Source organism: Nerophis ophidion, linkage group LG21 (assembly GCF_033978795.1).
Source record: "Nerophis ophidion isolate RoL-2023_Sa linkage group LG21, RoL_Noph_v1.0, whole genome shotgun sequence".
Taxonomy (NCBI): domain Eukaryota; kingdom Metazoa; phylum Chordata; class Actinopteri; order Syngnathiformes; family Syngnathidae; genus Nerophis; species Nerophis ophidion.
In genome coordinates, this window is record NC_084631.1 from 42,822,716 (window position 1) to 42,844,340 (window position 21,625).

At 42.0% G+C, this 21,625-nt stretch overlaps 2 protein-coding genes across 7 annotated transcripts in view; one reads left to right on the plus strand and one right to left on the minus strand.

Moving 5' to 3' along the window:
• The first annotated feature begins 859 nt into the window (after window positions 1-859).
• Window positions 860-10,834, plus strand: LOC133540132 (sodium-dependent neutral amino acid transporter B(0)AT3-like). Of its 3 annotated transcripts, none has more exons than XM_061882651.1 (12): window positions 860-1,055; window positions 1,235-1,375; window positions 7,604-7,741; window positions 7,814-7,995; window positions 8,055-8,165; window positions 8,228-8,340; window positions 8,411-8,539; window positions 8,614-8,770; window positions 9,224-9,428; window positions 9,502-9,661; window positions 9,728-9,832; window positions 9,970-10,834. In XM_061882651.1, exons 1-12 carry the CDS (start codon window positions 917-919, stop codon window positions 10,040-10,042), a joined length of 1,653 nt encoding a protein of 550 aa, XP_061738635.1. In that variant the 5' UTR covers window positions 860-916; the 3' UTR covers window positions 10,043-10,834. The 3 variants fall into 3 exon arrangements, with proteins under 3 accessions (XP_061738635.1, XP_061738636.1, XP_061738634.1); XM_061882650.1 differs by having other exon boundaries at window positions 861-1,055; window positions 9,728-9,890; XM_061882652.1 differs by lacking the exons at window positions 9,502-9,661; window positions 9,728-9,832.
• tert (telomerase reverse transcriptase) overlaps window positions 9,502-21,625 on the minus strand; it is a 38,868-nt gene continuing 26,744 nt past the window's right edge. For 2 of the 4 annotated variants that reach the window (XM_061882649.1, XM_061882647.1), the window contains exons 14-16: window positions 18,811-18,935; window positions 13,433-13,570; window positions 10,695-10,932 (exon numbers count right to left, since the gene is read on the minus strand). In XM_061882649.1, coding sequence (XP_061738633.1) covers window positions 10,829-10,932; window positions 13,433-13,570; window positions 18,811-18,935 — 367 coding nt within the window. In that variant the 3' untranslated portion in view covers window positions 10,695-10,828. Of the gene's footprint in view, window positions 9,647-10,407; window positions 10,933-13,432; window positions 13,571-18,810; window positions 18,936-21,625 lie in introns of those variants that run through there. The other 2 variants (XM_061882648.1, XM_061882646.1) reach the window with 2 other exon arrangements.

Below are 21,625 nucleotides of genomic sequence, written 5' to 3' on the forward strand. Positions count from 1 at the left end.
CACGCACACACACATACCATCCATCTTTATTGATCTAGCGGGCCAGGTTTACTGGCTCCGTGTTTTATGACAAGTGGGTCATCAATAAAGCGCTTGGCGTCAAGTCGGCCGTGAAGCACATGTAAATGTTTCCCTGATGATTGCAAGTCAGAACTGCCTGCATTCAACAATTCAATCCAAAGACACAACACATCCACGCCTTTGGAGCAGACTTGGCAAGAAGGCAACTCGGTCGAGTTCAGGAATGGAGAATAATTTTTAAAAAGTCAATATTATCAGCGGGTGCCCTCTTTATAGGAAAAAGCACGGTGCTAGTCAAACAAGCGAGTATCACGGCTTTGCTCCAGAAAGCAGAACAGCTCGTCTTGAACGGGAGGTTACCACTGATAAACAACAAAGTGCTGAATATTAAATGTTGCATTTAGTTGCTCCTCCAGCCAGCAAACCACCGTGCTGACAACATAAAAGAGGAAACGCCTCACACCTGTGGAATGCTGAGCGGTACATTATCAAAGCAAATAAGTTTTGTCCACACTTTTGCATGGTCTTGATCGGGGTCAGCCTAACATTGAGCATCGCTCAGGTTATCCATTAATCCCGGGGCCAGTTAGCACGCTCGTATCATAAACAAGCGGAAAAGTTCTGGCCACAAATGCCATCATTCCTTTCCTGGTGACTTTTGTCAATTGGACCATTTTATAGAGCCTGGACGCAGTTTCACAATTCTGTATTTGCTGCGCATTGTGCTTATCTGAGACTTCCTTTCAAAAATACAAGCGGTAGATTGGATCCCTGACTGGAAGCTGCTGAAGGACAACCCCCTGGAGGAGGGCGAGGCCTGGCACTCAGGAGGAGCGCAACATTTCTCTGCTCTGATAAAAGGCTGGAGTGTGCCAACGCGCCTCATCTGCTCAAGATGGACAAAAGCAGAGAAGGCGTGGAGGGGGACGTCAAATGGGAAAACAAGATCCAGTACATGCTGACCGCTATCGGTTTTGCGGTGGGAATCGGGAACGTTTGGCGTTTTCCCTACTTGTGCCAAATCTATGGAGGGGGTGAGTTGTTTTCAGCTTCCCATGTTCTGGTTGATAATTAGTGCAGAAGGTCAATTCACTTCCTCATAGCATGTCAGTGAAGGTGAAGCCAAACAAAGACTGGAGAGCAGCCAGTTCATCACCTTCACATATTTCACCCTTGCTGTGTGACTTCATTTGCAACATGCTTACCTCTTCAGGAGCCTTCCTCATCCCCTACCTGATAGCGCTGGTGTTTGAGGGTCTCCCCCTGCTCTACCTGGAGATGGCCATAGGGCAGAGGCTGCGCAAAGGAAGCATCGGCGTCTGGAGGTCCATCTCGCCTTTTCTGGGGGGAGTTGGTGGGTCACCTGTCATCATTTCCACATTCATATTAGCAAACATCTCTCCTTTTAAATGTCCGACAATGAAACATAAAAGTCCCAAATTCATTCTGCAGGCGTTTAATATTTTTAAATTCCCAACAGTAAAAAAAAAAAAAACTAAAATAAAGTAAAACTACTCACCATTTGTTTGTCAATCCAATCCAATCCACTATATTTGTATAGCACATTTAAACAACAATAACGTTTCCAAAGTGCTGCACAGCCATGTTAAAAAGAATTGTAAAAAATAAAAAAAATATATATCCATCCATCCATCCATTTCCTACCGCTTATTCCCTTTCGGGGTCGCGGGGGGCGCTGGCGCCTATCTCAGCTACAATCGGGCGGAAGGCAGGGTACACCCTGGACAAGTCGCCACCTCATCGCAGGGCCAACACAGATAGACAGACAACATTCACACTCACATTCACACACTAGGGCCAATTTAGTGTTGCCAATCAATATATATACATACTGTATTATGCTCCACCAATGACCGAATAAAAACAAAAAATAAATATAAAACCAATAAAAACAATGTAAAAACAAATATGATTAAAAACTATTTTGAAGGGTAAAATCAATTAAAACAGTAAAATAGAAATCAAAGTGTATAAAAAACACAGAAGACAGAGGACCACACAACTCATGTAGTGTTAAAAGCTAAAGAATAAAAGTGGGTCTTAAGACGAGACTTAAAAGAGTCCACTGTAGAAGCAGTTTGAACATGGAGGGGCAGAGTGTTCCAGAGCTTAGGGAAGAAGGCCATGTCTCCCCTGGTCTTAAGTCTGGTCTTGGGCACCACGAGCTGGAACTGGCTCTCGGACCTCAGAGCGCGCGCAGGAATGTAAATTTGGATGAGGTCCGAGATATATTGAGGTGCCAGTCCATGTAAAGATTTAAAAACAAACAGCAATGTTTTAAATTCAATTCTAAAATGAACAGGGAGCCAGTGCAAACTCTGAAGAATTGGGGTTCTATGCTGGCGTTTCCTGGCCCCTGTTCAAAGTCCTGCTGCCGCGTTCTGGACTAACTGCAACCGGGAGAGAGCTTTTTGGCTAATGCCAGAATAAAGTGCATTGCAGTAGTCCAGGCCACTTGAAATGTCAGGAAGCTTCTCTGGTCCTTGTCATGCTAGCCATCAGCCATCATGCTTTTAACTACCCTATTTTTCGGATAAGTCGCACCTGCTGAAAATGCATAATAAAGAAGAAAAAAACATTTATACGTCGCACTGGAGTATAATTCGCATTTTTGGGGGAAATTTATTTGATAAAACCCAACAGCAAGAATCATACTTGCCAACCCTCCCGGATTCTCCTGAAAATCTCCCGAAATTCAGGCGGACCTGAGTGAGGAAAGCCTGTTTTCACCTACTACGCTTTCCCACAATATAAACAGCGTGCCTGCCCAATGACGTTATAACTGTAGAATGTATCAGTTTCATCAACGTCCTCCCAGCGCGGTAACAACACACAACAACAGCAGTCACGTTTTCGTCTACTGTAAAGCAGCTCGTCTGCCGTTAAACAGCAATGTTGTGACACTCTTAAACAGGACAATACTGTCATCTACTGTACATGCATATGGTTGGAAAAATAGTGACAGAGAACAGAACAAGGATGGACAATTCAACCCTTAACTCAAAAAATAAATAGATGAGTGCTATGTGTGTGTATATGTGTAAATAAATGAACACTGAAATTTAAGTATTTCTTTTATTTATATAAATGATAAATGGGTTGTACTTGTATAGCGCTTTTCTACCTTCAAGGTACTCAAAGCGCTTTGACACTACTTCCACATTTACCCATTCACACACTGATGGAGGGAGCTGCCATGCAAGGCGCTAACCAGCACCCATCAGGAGCAAGGGTGAAGTGTCTTGCTCAGGACACAACGGACATGACGAGGTTGGTACTAGGTGGGGATTGAACCAGGGACCCTCGGGTTGCGCGCGGCCACTCTCCTACTGCGCCACGCACGTACGGTGTGTATATATATATATATATATATATATATATATATATATATATACATATAATAAAATAAATAAATATATATATCCGGATGCCACCCGAACGCTTCCCTAGGGAGGTGTTTAGGGCACCTCCAACCGGTAGGAGGCCACGGGGAAGACCCAGGACACGTTGGGAAGACTATGTCTCCCGGCTGGCCTGGGAACACCTCGGGATCCCCCGGGAAGAGCTAGACGAAGTGGCTGGGGAGAGGGAAGTCTGGGTTTCTCTGCTTAGGCTGTTGCCCCCGCGACCCGACCTCGGATAAGCGGAAGAAGATGGATGGATATATATATATATATATATATATATATATATATAGCTAGAACTCACTGAAAGTCAAGTATTTTCTTATACATCATATATATATATATATATGAAATATTTGACTTGGTGAATTGTAGCTGTAAATATACTCCTCCCCTCTTAACCACGCCCCCGCCCCACCCCCGAAATCGGAGGTCTCAATGTTGGCAAGTAAGGCAAGAATAGACATTTGAAAGGCAATTTAAAATAAATAAAGAATAGTGAACAACAGGCTGAATAAGTGTAGGTTATATGAGGCATAAATAAGCAACTGCTATGTTAACCTAACATATTATGGTAAGAGTCATTCAAATAACTATAACATATAGAACATGCTATACCTTTACCAAACTATCTCTCACTCCTAATCCATAAATCCTGTGAAATCTTATACGTCTAATCCAGGAGTCGGCAACCTAAAATGTTGAGCCATATTGGACCTAAAATACAAAAACAAATCCGTCTGGAGCCGCAAAAATTTAAAAGCCATATTACATACAGTGTGTCATGAGATATAAATTGAATTATGATGACTTAAAGGAAACTAAATGAGCTCAAATATAGCTACAAATGAGACATAATGATGCAATATTGTACATACAGCTAGCCTAAATAGCATGTTAGCATCGATTAGCTTGCAGTCATGCAGTGAGCAAATATGTCTGATTAGCACTCCACACAAGTCAATAAACTCACCTTTGTGCATTCATGGTGGACAAAACGAGACAGAAAAAGAAGTGGCATAAAACACGTCTTAGAAAGTCGGAGAAAGTTATACATGTAAACCAGTGGTCCCCAACCACCGGGCCGCAGAATAATTTTTTATTCATTTTTATTTTACAAAAACAACACAATATACACTTACAATTAGTGCACCAACCACAAAAACCTACCTTTTTCATGACTAAAACATTTCTTTTTCATGACAAAGGGGGAAAAAAAAGGTATTTGATATTTTGTAGAATTGTTCCTGTTTGTTGCAAGCTGACTTTTTCCACTCCTAAAGGAGTAGGAGTACTACGATTCCAGAACATGCATCCCTACTTTCCTGCCAATGACGTCACATGACTGTGTTGACATCCAACCTCAACACTTAACCCCAATAAGGCAGCTCCACCTCAAATATGCTTAATGTCTTGAGGTTGCTTGGCCTAATGACCACAGAGTTGAGTCCACAACGTTAGGAGACAAGAGTCAAAAGGGAGGCGAACAAACACTGTCTTGGCACGCTGCACACGCTGAGCTTTTCATGGGCTGGGATTTGGGCACGCTTTTGACGCCTTACACGTTTACATTTAAGCAATGATTGAAAAACATGGCCGCCATCAAGCAAAACGTCCCACTTTTTTTTTAGAAAGTCATTAATCATTTGCCTAATGATTATACAATGTTATCCATATTCTAGCACAGCCCCGATCCATTTTCTACCGCTTATTCCCTTTTGGGGTCGCGGGGGGCGGCATAGCTCGGTTGGTAGAGTGACCGTGCCAGCAACTTGAGGGTTGCAGGTTTGATTCCCGCTTCCGCCATCCTAGTCACTGCCGTTGTGTCCCTGGGCAAGACACTTTACGCACCTGCTCCCAGTGCCACCCACACTGGTTTAAATGTAACTTAGATATTGGGTTTCACTATGTAAAGCGCTTTGAGTCACTTGAGAAAAGCGCTACATAAATATAATTCACTTCACTTCACACTTCACTATCTCAGCTACAATCAGGCAGAAGGCGGTGTACACCCTGGACAAGTCGCCACCTCATCGCAGGGCCAACACAGATAGACAGACAACATTCACACTCCAAAGACATGCACTTAAGGATAGGCCCCTCCCACCTCCAAAGACATGCACTTAAGGATAGGCCCCTCCCACCTCCAAAGACATGCACTTAAGGATAGGCCCCTCCCACCTCCAAAAACATGCACCTGCGGATAGGTTGTAGCTGAGATAGGCTTTTATGGACAGAATTTCTAGGCGCAGTCAAGGCGTTGAGGGGTTCCGGTTTGGCGACCGCAGGATTAGGTCTCTGCTTTTTGCAGATGATGTGGTCCTGATGGCTTCATCTGACCGGGATCTTCAGCTCTCGCTGGATCGGTTCGCAGCCCAGTGTGAAGCGACCGGAATGAGAATCAGCACCTCCAAGTCCGAGTCCATGGTTCTCGCCCGGAAAAGGGTGGAATGCCATTTCCGGGTTGGGGAGGAGACCCTGCCCCAAGTGGAGGAGTTCAAGTACCTAGGAGTCTTGTTCACGAGTGAGGGAAGAGTGGATCGTGAGATCGACAGGCGGATCGGTGCGGCGTCTTCAGTAATACGGACGTTGTACCGATCCGTTGTGGTAAAGAAGGAGCTGAGCCGGAAGGCAAAGCTCTCAATTTACCGGTCGATCTACGTTCCCATCCTCACCTATGGTCATGAGCTTTGGGTCATGACCGAAAGGATAAGATCACGGGTACAAGCGGCCCAAATGAGTTTGGGTCTCTCCCTTAGAGATAGGGTGAGAAGCTCTGCCATCCGGGAGGAACTCAAAGTAAAGCCGCTGCTCCTCCACATGGAGAGGAGCCAGATGAGGTGGTTCGGGCATCTGGTCAGGATGCCACCCGAACGCTTCCCTAGGGAGGTGTTTAGGGCACGTCCAACCGGTAGGAGGCCACGGGGAAGACCCAGGACACGTTGGGAAGACTGTGTCTCCCGGCTGGCCTGGGAACGCCTCGGGATCCCCCGGGAAGAGCTAGACGAAGTGGCTGGGGAGAGGAAAGTCTGGGTTTCCCTGCTTAGGCTGTTGCCCCCGCGACCTGACCTCGGATAAGTGGGAGATGATGGATGGATGGATGGATGGATGGATGGATGAGATAGGCTCCAGCGCCCCCCGCGACCCTGGAAGGAATAAGCGGTAGAAAATGGATGGATGGATGGTGTATGATAACTCTCTCGGGCTGGGAAAAGCAAAAATAGCTAGTAAAATGTCAAATTGTAAATGATGTGTCGCGTTACGTGAAATTGGACGGTAAATGAATACTATTCCTAGCCCTTTCCTTGTCCGTCACCATGAACAAATGATACCCGCTGATAGTTAGTGTGATTGTTGTCTGTCTATCTGTGTTGGCCCTGCGATGAGGTGGCAACTTGTCCAGGGTGTACCCCGCCTTCCGCCCGATTGTAGCTGAGATAGGCACCAGGGAATAAGCGGTAGAAAATGGATGGATGATACGTCGATGGTGCCATCCTCATCTTTGAAGCAGAGGATGCAGGTGTCCGAAAGTAAAATTAGTGGAATAAAGTCCTTTGTCACACCAGAGCTGTCACCATGTTGAACTCTAACTTATTATTATAATAATAATAATAATAATAATAATAATAATAATTCACCCCTTTACAATATCCTGCCCAAATACCCTACTGTGCAATACGTCCGACACTGATTATCATTTATTACTTCGGTACTCTTGTCTTGTTCTGTATATTGTACAGTATTTTGTATTTCTATATTGTTTTGTATATTGTACAGGATTGCTTGTTATTTTTATTGGATAGTAGTCTGTTTATTTCAATTGTTAGTTTTTCCTTTATCATTTATTTTACCCCATATTTGTTCCCACAACCGCACCTTAAATTGGAGTCTTTAATCTCGTTATATGCAGATTTGACAATAAAGTCTAGTCTATTCTTTTTGCCTTGTTCTTGATCTATTCATTTTGTACTAAAAATACATTTGTTTCCGATGTATTTGTGATACTCTAAAACAACGCGTCCAAACAAATTCTGGTGTAGGTTTAGTTTAATTAGTTTAAAAATCAGTCGGTCTGGACCAACAAGTTCAGGACAACATTTTTGTCTTGCTCCGCTCCTCCTAATATTGAACACACTTTGTAATGTGCTCCATTTTAGGCATCGGCTCTATGGTTGTGTCTTTCCTGGTGTGCATGTTCTACAACACCATCCTGGCCTGGGTGTTTTGGTACTTTTTCAACTCCTTCCAGGACCCTCTACCGTGGAGCCAGTGTCCACTCAACGTTAACCGCACAGGTAATGTAAAGTAAACAAGACACGTCACCAAAACAAGAAGGCGGTCACAAGACTCCCTACCTCACACGGCAGGCGTGGATGCGGAATGTGAGAAGAGCACGCCGGTCAATTACTTCTGGTACCGTCAGACGCTCAACATCACGACTGACATCGAGACCAGTGGTTCTCTGCAGTGGTGGTTGGTGGTCTGCCTGGCTTGCGCCTGGTTGCTGATCTATCTCTGTATCATCAAAGGAATCCAGTCCGTGGGAAAGGTCAGTGGACTGATGGAATAAGAAAGATTGGTATGTCAATGTGGTTTTGTTTTTCTTAGGCAGTTTATGTGACAACCACCTTGCCCTATGTGGTCCTGACCATCTTTCTGATCCGTGCCCTTACCCTGCCTGGAGCTGCGGATGGACTGGTCTATCTCTTCACTCCTGATGTGAGTTTTTGCTGGATTGTTTTTCCTTGTTGGATCCAAACTATAAATGGAGATGTTTTCAGTGGGAGATACTGAAGAACCCTCAGGTGTGGCTAGATGCTTCCACCCAGATCTTCTTCTCTCTCTCAGTGGCCTTTGGAGGCATCATAGCGATCTCCAGCTACGCCAATGAACAGTAAGGACTATTATATCAACAAAGAGGTTTGTGTTTCACACTTTTTTTATTTCCGTAATGTGCGTTTTAGAAATGACTGCGAAAAGGATGCAGTCGTCGTGGGAATAATCAACAGTGCCACATCCCTTTATGCAGCCATTTCCATCTTTTCCATCCTGGGTTTTAAAGCCAACACGGGTTTTAACACCTGTCTTGAGGAGTACGATGTTCATTCTTAATCTCAAAGCATTCTGGGCGCAAACAGAAATAACAAAACGTGTGTCGACTTTGCAGAAACATCTTGACTTTGACCAACCACTTTGAGTTTTCCGACCAGAACATAACAACCGAGAACTACGACCGCTGGGTTGAGTATCTGAATTGGACCAGTCCTGTCGAGCTCTCCGGCTTGCAACTGAGAGACTGTGACCTAAAAACCTTCCTTGACCAGGTGATTCCATGGTGTTGTTTATGCTCTCACACGCAGGTTTCTTCCGGGTTTTCCTCCCGTGTGAGACCTGCACTCAATGTACTAACTAATGACCCAATCTGAGCCATCTAAGTCTATGAGCGTGAAGTCCTGAAGCCTGCTTAGATAAAAGGCGAAACATCTTCTGAGACAAACTAAACAGTCTAGTTGTGATCAATTAAATGCCCTGAGAACACAATGACCTGATCAGTGAGAACATCCATAGATAACTTAACCAATGGTTCTTAAACCTTTGACACCAAGTACAGTACCACATCCTATCTTTACTTCCATTAACCACAGAGGTTTAGCTTTAAGTGGCAGTCGAGCCAGGAAAGTTTCATTTGAATGTGAGATGTTCCCGAGTACATTTAGAAGTAGCCCGCATATCAATCAATGCACTAGACCAAAATGTATCGTTGTTTCAAATCTCAGAGCGCTTCTGGAACTGGCCTGGCTTTTATCGTGTTCACTGAAGCAGTGCTGGAGATGCCTGGATCGCAGTTATGGGCTGTGTTGTTTTTCCTGATGCTCTTCAGCTTAGGTTTGTCCTCCATGTTTGGCAACGCGGAGGGAGTCCTCAAACCCCTTGCTGATCTGGAGCTGTTGCCCAAGTCGGTGCCCAATGAAGTTGTGACAGGTACCTAAAAATGAGCTTCATTAAGTTTGCTATTTGTGAACAATTTTTTTTGGTGCTTTTCACTTTTTTCCAGGGCTCTTCTGCTTGATTTCTTTTTGTCTTTCTCTCATCTTCACCATGGGCTCTGGGAACTACTGGGTGGAGGTCTTCAACAGCTACGTGGGCTCCATCCCCTTGCTCATTATTGCATTTTTCGAGACAGTCGGAGTGGTGTACATCTATGGAATGAAAAAGTACTTCAACTTTTTTTCTGCATAATTTGGACCTCCTATTCTAAACGGCCTTTTCTGCGTCCTCAGCTTCAGCGAGGACATCTATTTCATGACTGGGAAGCGACCCAATATTTATTGGAAGATTTGTTGGACTTTTATCAGTCCTTTATTGCTCCTGGTAGTACTGGTTGCGTACGTGGTGCTCCAAACTCAGAAACACCCCACATACTTTGCATGGAATCAGGATTATGTAAGAAGAAAAAAAAATGGTTTTCAATCAATCATAGACATTTTCATATTTTTCATCCCATTCTGTCCTTTTCTTACAGAAACTCTTTCCCAAAACCGAGGTCAAGCCTTACCCAAATTGGGTGTTTGCCATCATCGTGCTGCTCTGTGTAATGCCCGTGATCTCCATCCCCCTGGTGGCTCTCTACAAAGGCATCCAAAAGATCAAGACGATGTCTTCTAGACACGCGGACCTGAACCCATACAGCAATGGTGGCTTTCAGATGGAAGCGCAGTAACCCTGGCATGACTGGATGCGGCAGCAACAACTTTTGTTTATCAGTATATTTGGATTTTCTAAAAACCTAACGCAACATATTGTTGTCGGTTGGGGATGAGAACAGGGTGTGTTTTGCCACTTTGTGTTACTGTAGTTCTATTTAATGCTCTGTGTTTCTAATTAAGGTGCCAGCACTGCAAATATTGGCTTTTCTTCTTATTTTAGATGTGCTTCAGTTATTACAATGCATTTGTTCATGTAAAGTGAAACCAGGTACTTGTCTTTATTACAATTTTGCATTCAAACATCATACAGTATGTGCAATTGAAACAGGCCAGACGTGATGGATGGATGAATATATGGATATTTGAAGTTTTACATTGACAAATACCACATTACTTTTAAATGAAAGTCCAAACGTGTGTATTTATTTGTACTGAAGGATTTTTCAATTAATTACCTTTATTTATCCAGTGGTTGGATTCTGGGCCAGGTTTGTGATCAATGTTAAAGTGCTATGTATCAAATGAAAGAAAAAAACTGCACATTAATAATTGATATTTCAACGTTGCTGAATATTAAATCCGACAAATCTAACAGTTTGGCAGAAAAACGAAGGTTTAAGCTGAGAACATTCTTACCCAAAATGTGACCCTGCTGAGGGGGATCTGACCGGCTTATTACATTTTGATGGTCAAAAAGTCCACAGGGGTCCTTGGGTTGGCAGCCTGTCTTACTCGGGCCAGCTTCAAGTCTCCCAGGCGCCGCTCCAGATGACGTTTTCCTGAGCGCAGCAGACATATTTTTTTTATTTTGTGAACTGCCTAATAGGGCATTTTGTGCTTCAGGGGGAACTGCACAGTTTTTTAAATGTTGCCTATCCCTCCCGATCTCAATGTAAAACAAGAACACTTGTTTTTTCTTTTTTTATGGCATCTAACTTGTAAATAAACTTTAGATATCGCTCTGATCAAGGCGCGGCTAAATTAGTTGGCCTGTGTTATCCCTTATAATAACTTGGTTAACAAAAATGTCAGGAGATGTAAATAGAGTATTGTTGGCGCTTTTTGGATGCACTTTTAGAGTGCTCGAAAGGCGGAATGGATTTCTCCTATTCTCTGTATTGTTAGCCACCTCCAACAAGCCAATAGATAAAAACTGAAAAAATAAGTAAAGTGTTCTTGTCTCCCATAAGGATGGTGAGTGAAGAGCAAAATTCCCCAAAAAGTGTAGTCCCCATTTAATGAGCAAATGAATAAGCAAACTTAATAGTTGTTGTTTGTGTTAGGTTAGTCAATGTACGGGCCGTGCCAGCAACTTGAGGGTTGCAGGTTCGATTCCCGCTTCCGCCATCCTAGTCACTGCCGTTGTGTCCTTGGGCAAGACACTTTACCCACCTGCTCCCAGTGCCACCCACACTGGTTTAAATGTAACTTAGATATTGGGTTTCACTATGTAAAGCGCTTTGAGTCACTAGAGAAAAAGCGCTATATAAATATCATTCACTTCACTTCACTACGTACACATTTCAACAGCAACATTAGCCTGCAATGCTTACGAAGTAAAATAACTGCTCAAAATAATAACTTCAATTAAAACCTACATTTAGTTTGTTAACCAGCAACAGTGTTTATGCTGTAAGACAGAAAGCCAAATATGGATCAAACCTGTATGCAATAATCTCTTATTCTCACCAAGGAAAAAAAGTACAATTTAAAATAACACAAAGCTCTCCCGCTAATCCTTCGCTCTTCTTTACCCAACAATTATCCCTTCTTTGCTTGCGCTAACACGGAGGTGTCCAAAGGGCCAATTTACAGCTCACTTTTCATAGGCCCGCGACACATTCTAAAGAAAAATACGCATGTCCCAAATTACAACATTACAAATATAAAATAATCCATCCATCCATCATCTTCCGCTTATCCGAGGTCGGGTCGCGGGGGCAGCAGCCTAAGCAGGGAAGCCCAGACTTCCCTATCTCCGGCCACTTCGTCTAGCTCTTCCCGGGGGATCCCGAGGCGTTCCCAGGCCAGCCGGGAGACATAGTCTTCCCAACGTGTCCTGGGTCTTCCCCGTGGCCTCCTACCGGTTGGACGTGCCCTAAACACCTCCCTAGGGAGGCGTTCGGGTGGCATCCTGACCAGATGCCCGAACCACCTCATCTGGCTCCTCTCCATGTGGAGGAGCAGCGGCTTTACTTTGAGTTCCTCCCGGATGGCAGAGCTTCTCACCCTATCTCTAAGGGAGAGACCCAAACTCATTTGGGCCGCTTGTACCCGTGATCTTATCCTTTCGGTCATGACCCTACGCTCATGATCATATGTGAGGATGGGAACGTAGATCGACCGGTAAATTGAGAGCTTTGCCTTCCGGCTCAGCTCCTTCTTCACCACAACGGATCGGTACAACGTCCGCATTACTGAAGACGCCGCACCGATCCGCCTGTCGATCTCACGATCCACTCTTCCCCCACTCGTGAACAAGACTCCTAGGTACTTGAACTCCTCCACTTGGGGCAGGGTCTCCTCTCCAACCCGGAGATGGCACTCCACCCTTTTCCGGGCGAGAATATAATATAATATAAAATAATATGCTACATAAAAGAAATGAAATAAACAAATATTGACATTTAAAAAAAAAAGATGAGTCCTGAAAACCAAAATGACCTATGTGTCGTTCTTTATGTATGGTCTTACACACCTTTGTCCTTATGAAATGTTCAGATAAAGTTAACCGTGCATTGATTGATCCATATTGTATTGTGTTTAGTATCTTTAATGTACTAATTCCATCAAAGTGGCTGTCTGGGAAACCCCTGCTCTTGTCTTTGGTTTCTTGGCCACGGTGTTGAAGACAAAGAATGTCAAAGCCAGCTGCTTGTGGACGTACATCATTAAAGTGAAGTGAATTATATTTATATAGCGCTTTTCTCAAGTGACTCAAAGCGCTTTACATAGTGAAACCCAATATCTAAGTTACATTTAAACCAGTGTGGGTGGCACTGGGAGCAGGTGGGTAAAGTGTCTTGCCCAAGGACACAACGGCATTGACTAGGATGGCACAAGCGGGAATCGAACCTGCAACCTTCAAGTTGCTGACACGGCCACTCTACCAACCGAGCTAAGCCGCCCCTAAACTGTGTCTGCTTCTTTGGTGGAGTGCGGGGAGATTTTTAAAACGTGATATATATGCTTTGGTTCTATAAAGCAGTTTTTGATAGTGTTTTATGAATTTTCCTGAAACGTTAGGTGTCTGTGTGTGTCTCCTGATGGGACACCTACGTTTCTGCAGCTGGGGCAGCATCTTCTTGTAAACGGCACGATGCTGTGACAACACCAGCAAAAAGGAAAGGCAGAAAAGCAACTTGACCGCGTCGTACGGAATGATGGCGGCCAGGGCCTTGCAGCCTCCACGCAGCCCTTCAAGGCGGAGATGCACAGAAGAGAGAAAGAGACAAGAAATAACAATTAACTTAGATTTTGAACTGCAAATAGGCCATTTTTTTTTTTACCAGGGCTGTCAAAGTTAACGCTATAATGTTGAGTTACCGCTACGCTAATTTAGTTTAGCCGTCTGAGGGATGGAAGGTCACGGTCATTCAATGTTGGTTACGTGGAGTGATTTCTCCAGATTCTCTGAACCTTTTGATGATATTATGGAGCGTAGATGTTGAAATCCCTACATTTCTTGCAATTGCACTTTGAGAAAGGTTGTTCTTAAACGGTTTGACTATTTGCTCAGGCAGTTGTGGACAAAGGGGTGTACCTCGCCCCATCCTTTCTTGTGAGAGACTGAGCATTTTTTTGGGAAGCTGTTTTTATAGCCAATCATGGCACCCACCTGTTCCCAATTAGCCTGCACACCTGTGGGATTTTCCAAATAAGTGTTTGATGAGCATTCCTCAACTTTATTAGGATTTATTGCCACCTTTCCCAACTTCTTTGTCACGTGTTGCTGGCATCAAATTCTAAAGTTAATGATTATTTGCAAAAAAAAACCATCCAGATTGTTATCGACGCAAAGTGTAAAAGCCAGCATGTGTGATGGTATGGGGGTGCATTAGTGCCCGAGGCATGTGTAATTTACACATCTGTGAAGGCACCATTAATGCTGAAAGGTACATACAGGTTTTTGAACAACATATGCTGCCATCCAAGCGCCGTCTTTTTCATGGACGCCCCTGCTTATTTCAGCGATAAAATGCCAAGTCACATTCAGCACGTGTTACAACAGCGTGGCTTCGTAAAAAAAGAGTGCGGGTACTTTCCTGGCCCGTCTGCAGTCCAGACCTGTCTCCCATGGAAAATGTGTGGCGCATTATGAAGCGTAAAATAGGACAGCGGAGACCCCGGACTGTTGAACGACTGAAGCTCTACATAAAACAAGAATGGGAAAGAATTCCACTTTCAAAGCTTCAACAATTAGTTTCCTCAGTTCCCAAACGTTAATTGAGTGTTGTTAAAAGAAAAGGTGATGTAACAGAGTGGTGAACATGCCCTTTCCCAACTACTTTGGCACATGTTGCAGCCATGTAATTCTAAGGTAATTATTATTTGCAAAAAAAAATAAAGTTTATGAGTTTGAACATCAAATATGTTGTCTTTGTAGCATATTCAACTGAATATGGGTTGAAAAGGATTTGCAAATAATTGTATTCTGTTTATATTTACATCTAACACTATTTCCCAACTTATATGGAAACGGGGTTTGTATTAATAAATATACAAATACAAATGTGATACACAAATAAATAAATAATTTGTATAAATGGAAATATTGTAAATATATTTTAAAATATATACTAATAAAATTGATAAATACAAAAAAGTGACATACAAAAACATCAAGAATTTGTACACATGAACATGTATTTGTAAATATATTTTTTAAATTTTAATAGAAATATGCTTGATTTTGTATTGAATTTGCATATGCGGATCGCTTTTTTGCTTAATTACTACAGAATTAAAAACGATATTATGCTGCCTTTGAGAAACATTTGAAAAATACTGCCATGCGGCGGGCGGTGACATTCAGAGAGAGCCGAGGCGCATGTTGAGTGTGTCAGCACGCACACACACCTGCGCATACAAGCAAAAACAATGTGGAGAGGTGGAATGGCAAAAAACGTCATTTCCTCTTTTTGTTGTTTTTGCAGCATTTCTACTGGTTAATAAAGAGGCTGCAAGAGATGCGTGAAGCGCAATATAGGAGGTATCCGGGCTTCAAAACTACCAATAAAGGTGACGCTTTAAACATGGAAGCGCCACTCTGCAAGCGGTGCTTAAAAAACATGCCTCGCCAAAGATGGCATTCAAGTATTATAATAGTTGCTTCAGACTTAGGCCAACATGTAAAAAACAATCATCAATCCTGCACAAGGAGTTTAAAGGTAATGTACATACACACATACGTAGACACCCAGCTGGTTGCCTATTATTAGCGCACTTTTAACTGCCCACGTAGCTTAAGTTAATGCTTGTGAAATTACTACATTTGTAACAAACTCCAAAAATGTGTGTTTTATTTTTAACAATGTGTGTTTTACCTGCTGAATATTTTAGCTATGTACTTTTACCCAGAGGTGGGTAGAGTAGCCAGAAATTGTACTCAAGTAAGAGTACTGTTACTTTAGAGATTTATTACTCAAGTAAAAGTAAGGAGTAGTCACCCAAATATTTACTTGAGTAAAAGTAAAAAGTATGTTGTGAAAAAACTACTCAAGTACTGAGTAACTGATGAGTAACCTGTTCGTTTAATGATTACGGCAACAAATAATGCACAAAAAGATAAAAATCGCAATGAGCAAATTCAGAGCCAGGAATATCTCTTAAGGAACTAAAACAATATTATATATTAAATAATAATACATTAAAATAAAAAAAAAAATTAAGGCAAATTGAGCCACAATAACTTAACAGCACCGTAGGCTCAGTAGACATTGATTGATTGATTGATTGATTGATTAAAACTTGTATTAGTAGATTGCACAGTACAGTACATATTCCCTACAATTGACCACTAAATGGTAACACCCCAATAAGTTTTTCAACGTTAATCAATTACTTAATAAATGACCAAGTCGAGGTGATTTACCTCATATATACATATACATACACACACATATATATATATATATATATATATATATATATATATATATATATATATATATATATATATATATATATATATCTTTATATATACAGTATATAATTTATATTTATTCATTTTGCCGTTTTTGTTCACATGTTAAAGGTGTTTTAATGAATATACATGCATGTTTAACGTATAGATTCCTATCTTTAATGAAGACAAGAATATAAGTTGGAGTATTACCTGATTCTGATGACTTGCATTGGTTGGAATCAGACAGTATAGTGCTGATAACGTCCCGGTTTTCAAATGGAGGAGAAAAAAAGTTCATCCTTCCTGTCTAATACATCATGAAAGTCGTTTTTTTTTGGCATCTTATTTGTCCAGCTTCCATATTCGTTTTTATACACTTTACAAGAAATACATTGGCGGCAAACTCCATAGCTTGCTAGTTTGTTTGCGCTGGCTTTCGGAGACTCTTATTTTGTTAGCGCAGGCGCGATGGAGCGGCACTTTTATTGTGAAGACAGGAACTGTGCGATCGGTCTTTAGGCTTTTGACGGGAAGTACGGTTGAAATAAAAAGTGTCTTTTTTCCTTTACACATTTGATTGATTGATTGAAACTTTTATTAGTAGATTGCACAGTACAGTACATATTCCGTACAGTTGACCACTAAATGGTAACACCCCAATAAGTTTTTCAACATGTCGGGTCTACGTCTGACGGTCACGTGACCACGTAGCTCCGTTTGATTGGTCCAACATCACCAGTGACTGCATGTGATTGGTGAAACGCAAGCATGCGTAGTTCCTACTTTGAATGCGTGTCTGACAAAATCAAAACAAACAAAGCGTGCATTAAGAGATCGATAAAAAAAAAATGTAGCGAGTAGCGACCTGATTGCAGATAAATGGAGCGGAGTAAAAGTATCGTTTCTTCTCTATAAATATACTCAAGTAAAAGTAAAAGTATGTTGCATAAAATGTATTCTTAGAAGTACAATTTATCCCAAAAGTTACTCAAGTAGATGTAACGGAGTAAACTACCCACCTCTGCTTTTACCCATATTGCTTTTAGTATTTAGCAATAATGTTATTTGTCTGAAAGCACAGACCAAGAGTGACAAATATAAACCATGGTGCATTTATTAATTAAAGCAGGGGTGTCAAACTCATTTTAGATCAGGGGCCAAATGGAGAAAAATCTACTCCCAAGCGGGCCTGACTGGTAAAATCACGGAACAATAACTTAAAAATAAAGACAACTTCAGATTGTTTTCCATCTATTTTCTACCGCTTATTCCCTTTGGGGTCGCGGGTGGTGCTGGTGCCTATCTCTGCTACAATCGGGCGGAAGGCGGCTTACACCCTGGACAAGTTGCAACCTCATCGCAGCAGATTGTTTTCTTTATTTGAAAATAGAACAAGCACATTTTAAGAATGTAATAATCATAGAAGTTTTTGGTTTTTTTACAATTACACTTACATGTTGTGGTTAATAGCATCATATCTTTAATTGTCGTTATTTATACTTCCTGAATAAATTAGTGATAATGTTCATCAGTCAAATCATTGGTGTTGATTTTCAATCGATTAAGACAAGAAAATAATATCAAAATCTAATTACAGGATGGTATTTCTGTAGTTTACTAATTTCCCTCAACTGGTGCACAACCATGTGGTTCTTTTTTTTTTTTTTTTTTTTACATATGTAACATCTACAGGTTGATTGGCAACACTAAATTGGCCCTAGTGTGTGAATGTTGTCTGTCTATCCGTGTTGGCCCTGCGCTGAGGTGGCGACTTGTCCAGGGTGTACCCCGCCTTCCGCCCGATTGTAGCTGAAATAGGCGCCAGCGCCCCCCGCGACCCCGAAAGGGAATAAGCGGTAGAAAATGGATGGATGGATGGATGTAACATCTACAGCCAAACAAATAATTGCTATTGCGACATCTGGTGGAGACATTTAGAACCGAAGTTTCTTACATTCAAAAATTTCGTCTAATTTTTATACTTAGCAAACTCATCCCGCGGGCCGGATAAAACCTGTTGGCGGGCCTGATCCGGCCTGCGGGCCGTACATTTGACACCCCTGAATTAAAACCTTGTATTCTATTCTAACCTAATCCTAAACTATGGCAAGGCTTTATGTAGTAAAGAATAATTCACAATTTTACATGAGTTCAATAAAAAAAGCCCAGTGTGTTTAATGACTTAATTTTTTAATTCTAATCTTTTAAAATTATTCTTTAAGTGCAAAAAGGAACGTATGTTAAATGTAATATTTTCCGTTAAAATGAAGCCATTAACGGAATGTGTTAGTGGTGTCCTTTATTTTGAAAAGTATGAAAAACATTTTGGTACCGATACCAAAATATTGGTATGGGGACAAGCCTAGTCCCGTGTTGGTACTAAAGGTAGTATTAAAAACTGTCTAAAGTACACTAATTAAAGGGAAAAAACGCATTCATCACAAGTTAACTATTGGAAGATTAATTGCGATATTTTCGTTTCGTTATCATTTGACAGCCCTCATTTCTTACAGTATTTGACTAAAAAAACCTTTGTTGCTACGCCTGAGTAGCTGATTGGCGTAGTGGGCCAGGTCCCATATCATCCGCAGGAAGTAGAAGGGGTTCTTGGCAACCGTTTGGCCGAAGGGTAAACTCTGAGCACACACATGGAATCTAAAAGACAAGTCGACATGTTTGCATTCTGTGATGAATGACAAATTAATGAGCTCTCAGCTGCTCGTAGGTATTGTGGTTAACGAGCATGTTAATAAGCACCCAGTAATATAAAGTTAAAGTACCAATGATTGTCACACACACACTAGGTGTGGCGAAATTATTCTCTGCATTTGACCCATCACCCTTGATCACCCCCTGGGAGGTGAGGGGAGCAGTGGGCGATTTAGACGCCAATTCCAAACCTTGATGCTGAGTGCCAAGCAGGGAGGTAATGGCTCCCATTTTTATAGTCTTTGGTAAGACTCGGCCAGGATTTGAACTCACAACCTACCGATCTCAGGGCGGACACTCTAACCCAGGGGTGCCCACACTTTTTCTGCAGGCGAGCTACTTTTCAATTGACCAACTCGAGGGGATCTACCTCATTTATATATATCATTTATATTTATTTATTTATGAAAGAGACATTTTTGTAAACAAGTTAAATGTGTTTAATGATAATACAAGCATGTGTAACACATATAGATGTCTTTCTTTCACAAAGACAAGAATATAAGTTGGTGTATTACCTGATTCTGATGACTTGCATTGATTGGAATCAGACAGTAATGATGATAACGCCCACATTTTCAAATGGAGGAGAAAAAAAGTTGTCCTTTCTGTACGATACCACATGAAAGTGGTTGGTTTTTGGCATCTAATTCATCCAGCTTCCATACACTTTACAAGAAAAACATTGGCGGCAAATTCCGTAGCTTGCTTGATTGACATTCACGGCACCCGAGGGTCTTGTGAGATTACGCTGGCTGCTGCCAGTTCATTATTATGAAAAAATGACAGAGAGGAAGGCGAGAAACACTTTTTATTTCAACAGACTTTCGCGCCGTCAAAACTCTAAAGGCCGACTGCACATTTCCTATCTTCACAATAAAAGCCCTGCTTCATGCTGCCTGCGCTAACAAAATAAGAGTCTCGGAAAGCTTTCTGAGGGATCGCTTGTGCACGCCAGTTTTCCGAGACTCTGTATTTAGTTAGCGCAGGCAGCATGAAGCAGGGCTTTTATTGTGAAGATAGGAAATGTGCAGTCGGCCTTTAGAGTTTTGACGGAAGGTACGGCGCGAGAGTCTGTTGAAATAAAAAAAATTTCTCGCCTTCCTCTCGGTCATATTTTCATAATAATGATCTTGCAGCAGCCAGCGTCATCTCACAAGACCCTCCGGTACCGTGAATGTCATTTAAGTGACGTCTTGATGAAGATTGATGATCACTCATTTTTAGGTCTATTTTTTTTAAAAGCCTGGCTGGAGATCGACTGACACAACCCCCGAGGTCGACTGGTAGCTCGCGATCGACGTAATGGGCACCCCTGCTCTAACCACTAGGCCACTGAGTAGGCCTATGCTGTGCATTGGATTCAACACATCTTTTAAGAGACTTCACGCTGCAGGAAATGGTTTGAGATCATTGTACAGAATCCATTCAATTACTGTATTTACATATCATGGTTAGCGTGTCCGCCCTGAGATGAGTAGGTTGTGAGTTCAAACCCCGGCCGAGTCATACCAAAGACTATAAAAATGGGAGCAATCACCTCCCTGCTTGGCACTCAGCATCAAGGCTTGGAATTGGGGGTTAAAAAATAAATAAATGATAAATGGGTTGTACTTGTATAGCGATTTTCTACCTTCAAGGTATTCAAAGCGCTTTGACACTACTTCCACATTCACACACTGATGGAGGGAGCTGCCATGCAAGGCACTAACCAGCACCCATCAGGAGCAAGGGTGAAGTGTCTTGCTCAAGGACACAACGGACGTGATGAGGTTGGTACTGGGTGGGGATTGAACCAGGGACCCTTGAGTTGCGCACGGCCACTCTCCCGATGCGCCACGCCGTCCCAAATCACCAATAATGATTCCTGGGCGCGGCAACCGCTGCTGCTCACTGCTCCTCTCACCTCCTAGGGCGTGATGGGTCAAATGCAGAAAAGAAAATTTCCGCACCTAGTGTGTGTGTGACAATCATTGCTACTTGAACCTGAACTTTAACAATAATAGAAATTAAACATTAAAATAATTATTCATACCATATTGAAATATTTGCAATTTTATTGGGCAACAAAAAAACTGTTTTGTTCATTTAAATGTATTCATCATTTATACTTAATTTTTTATTATTTGTTCAATTTATTTTATTATGCATATTTTATGTTAATAGTATAGTGTTGCCTTGACTATCGTGAAGGTTTCATTCCCCTGGTTGGTACATTTCGGTATATTTTTGATAAATATACGCCGGGGCCCTTGGGGAAGATGACAAAATGCTTGGCTTCACTGTGACTATGGTGGGAGACAAGGAAACACCTGCGTGTTGTTTTAGTTGTATGTTGATAGGGATACAGTGTTATGCAGAGGTGTACTTATAACAATTGTATGTACAAATTATCAATCAATCAATCAATCAATGTTTATTTATATAGCCCTAAATCACAAATGTCTCAAAGGACTGTACAAACCACTACCACTACGACATCCTCGGAAGAACCCACAAAAGGGCAAGGAAAACTCACACCCAGTGGGCAGGGAGAATTCACATCCAGTGGGACGCCAGTGACAATGCTGACTATGAGAAACCTTGGAGAGGACCTCAAATGTGGGCAACCCCCTCCTTCTAGGGGACCGAAAGCA

Coding starts and splice junctions, on each gene's coding strand:
- LOC133540132 (XM_061882650.1), top strand. CDS start 917: ATGGACAAAAGCAGAGAAGGCGTGGAGGGGGACGTCAAATGGGAAAAC. Junction 8,166..8,227: donor TCTATCTCTTCACTCCTGAT/GTGAGTTTTTGC, acceptor AGATGTTTTCAG/TGGGAGATACTGAAGAACCC. Junction 8,341..8,410: donor TCCAGCTACGCCAATGAACA/GTAAGGACTATT, acceptor TGTGCGTTTTAG/AAATGACTGCGAAAAGGATG.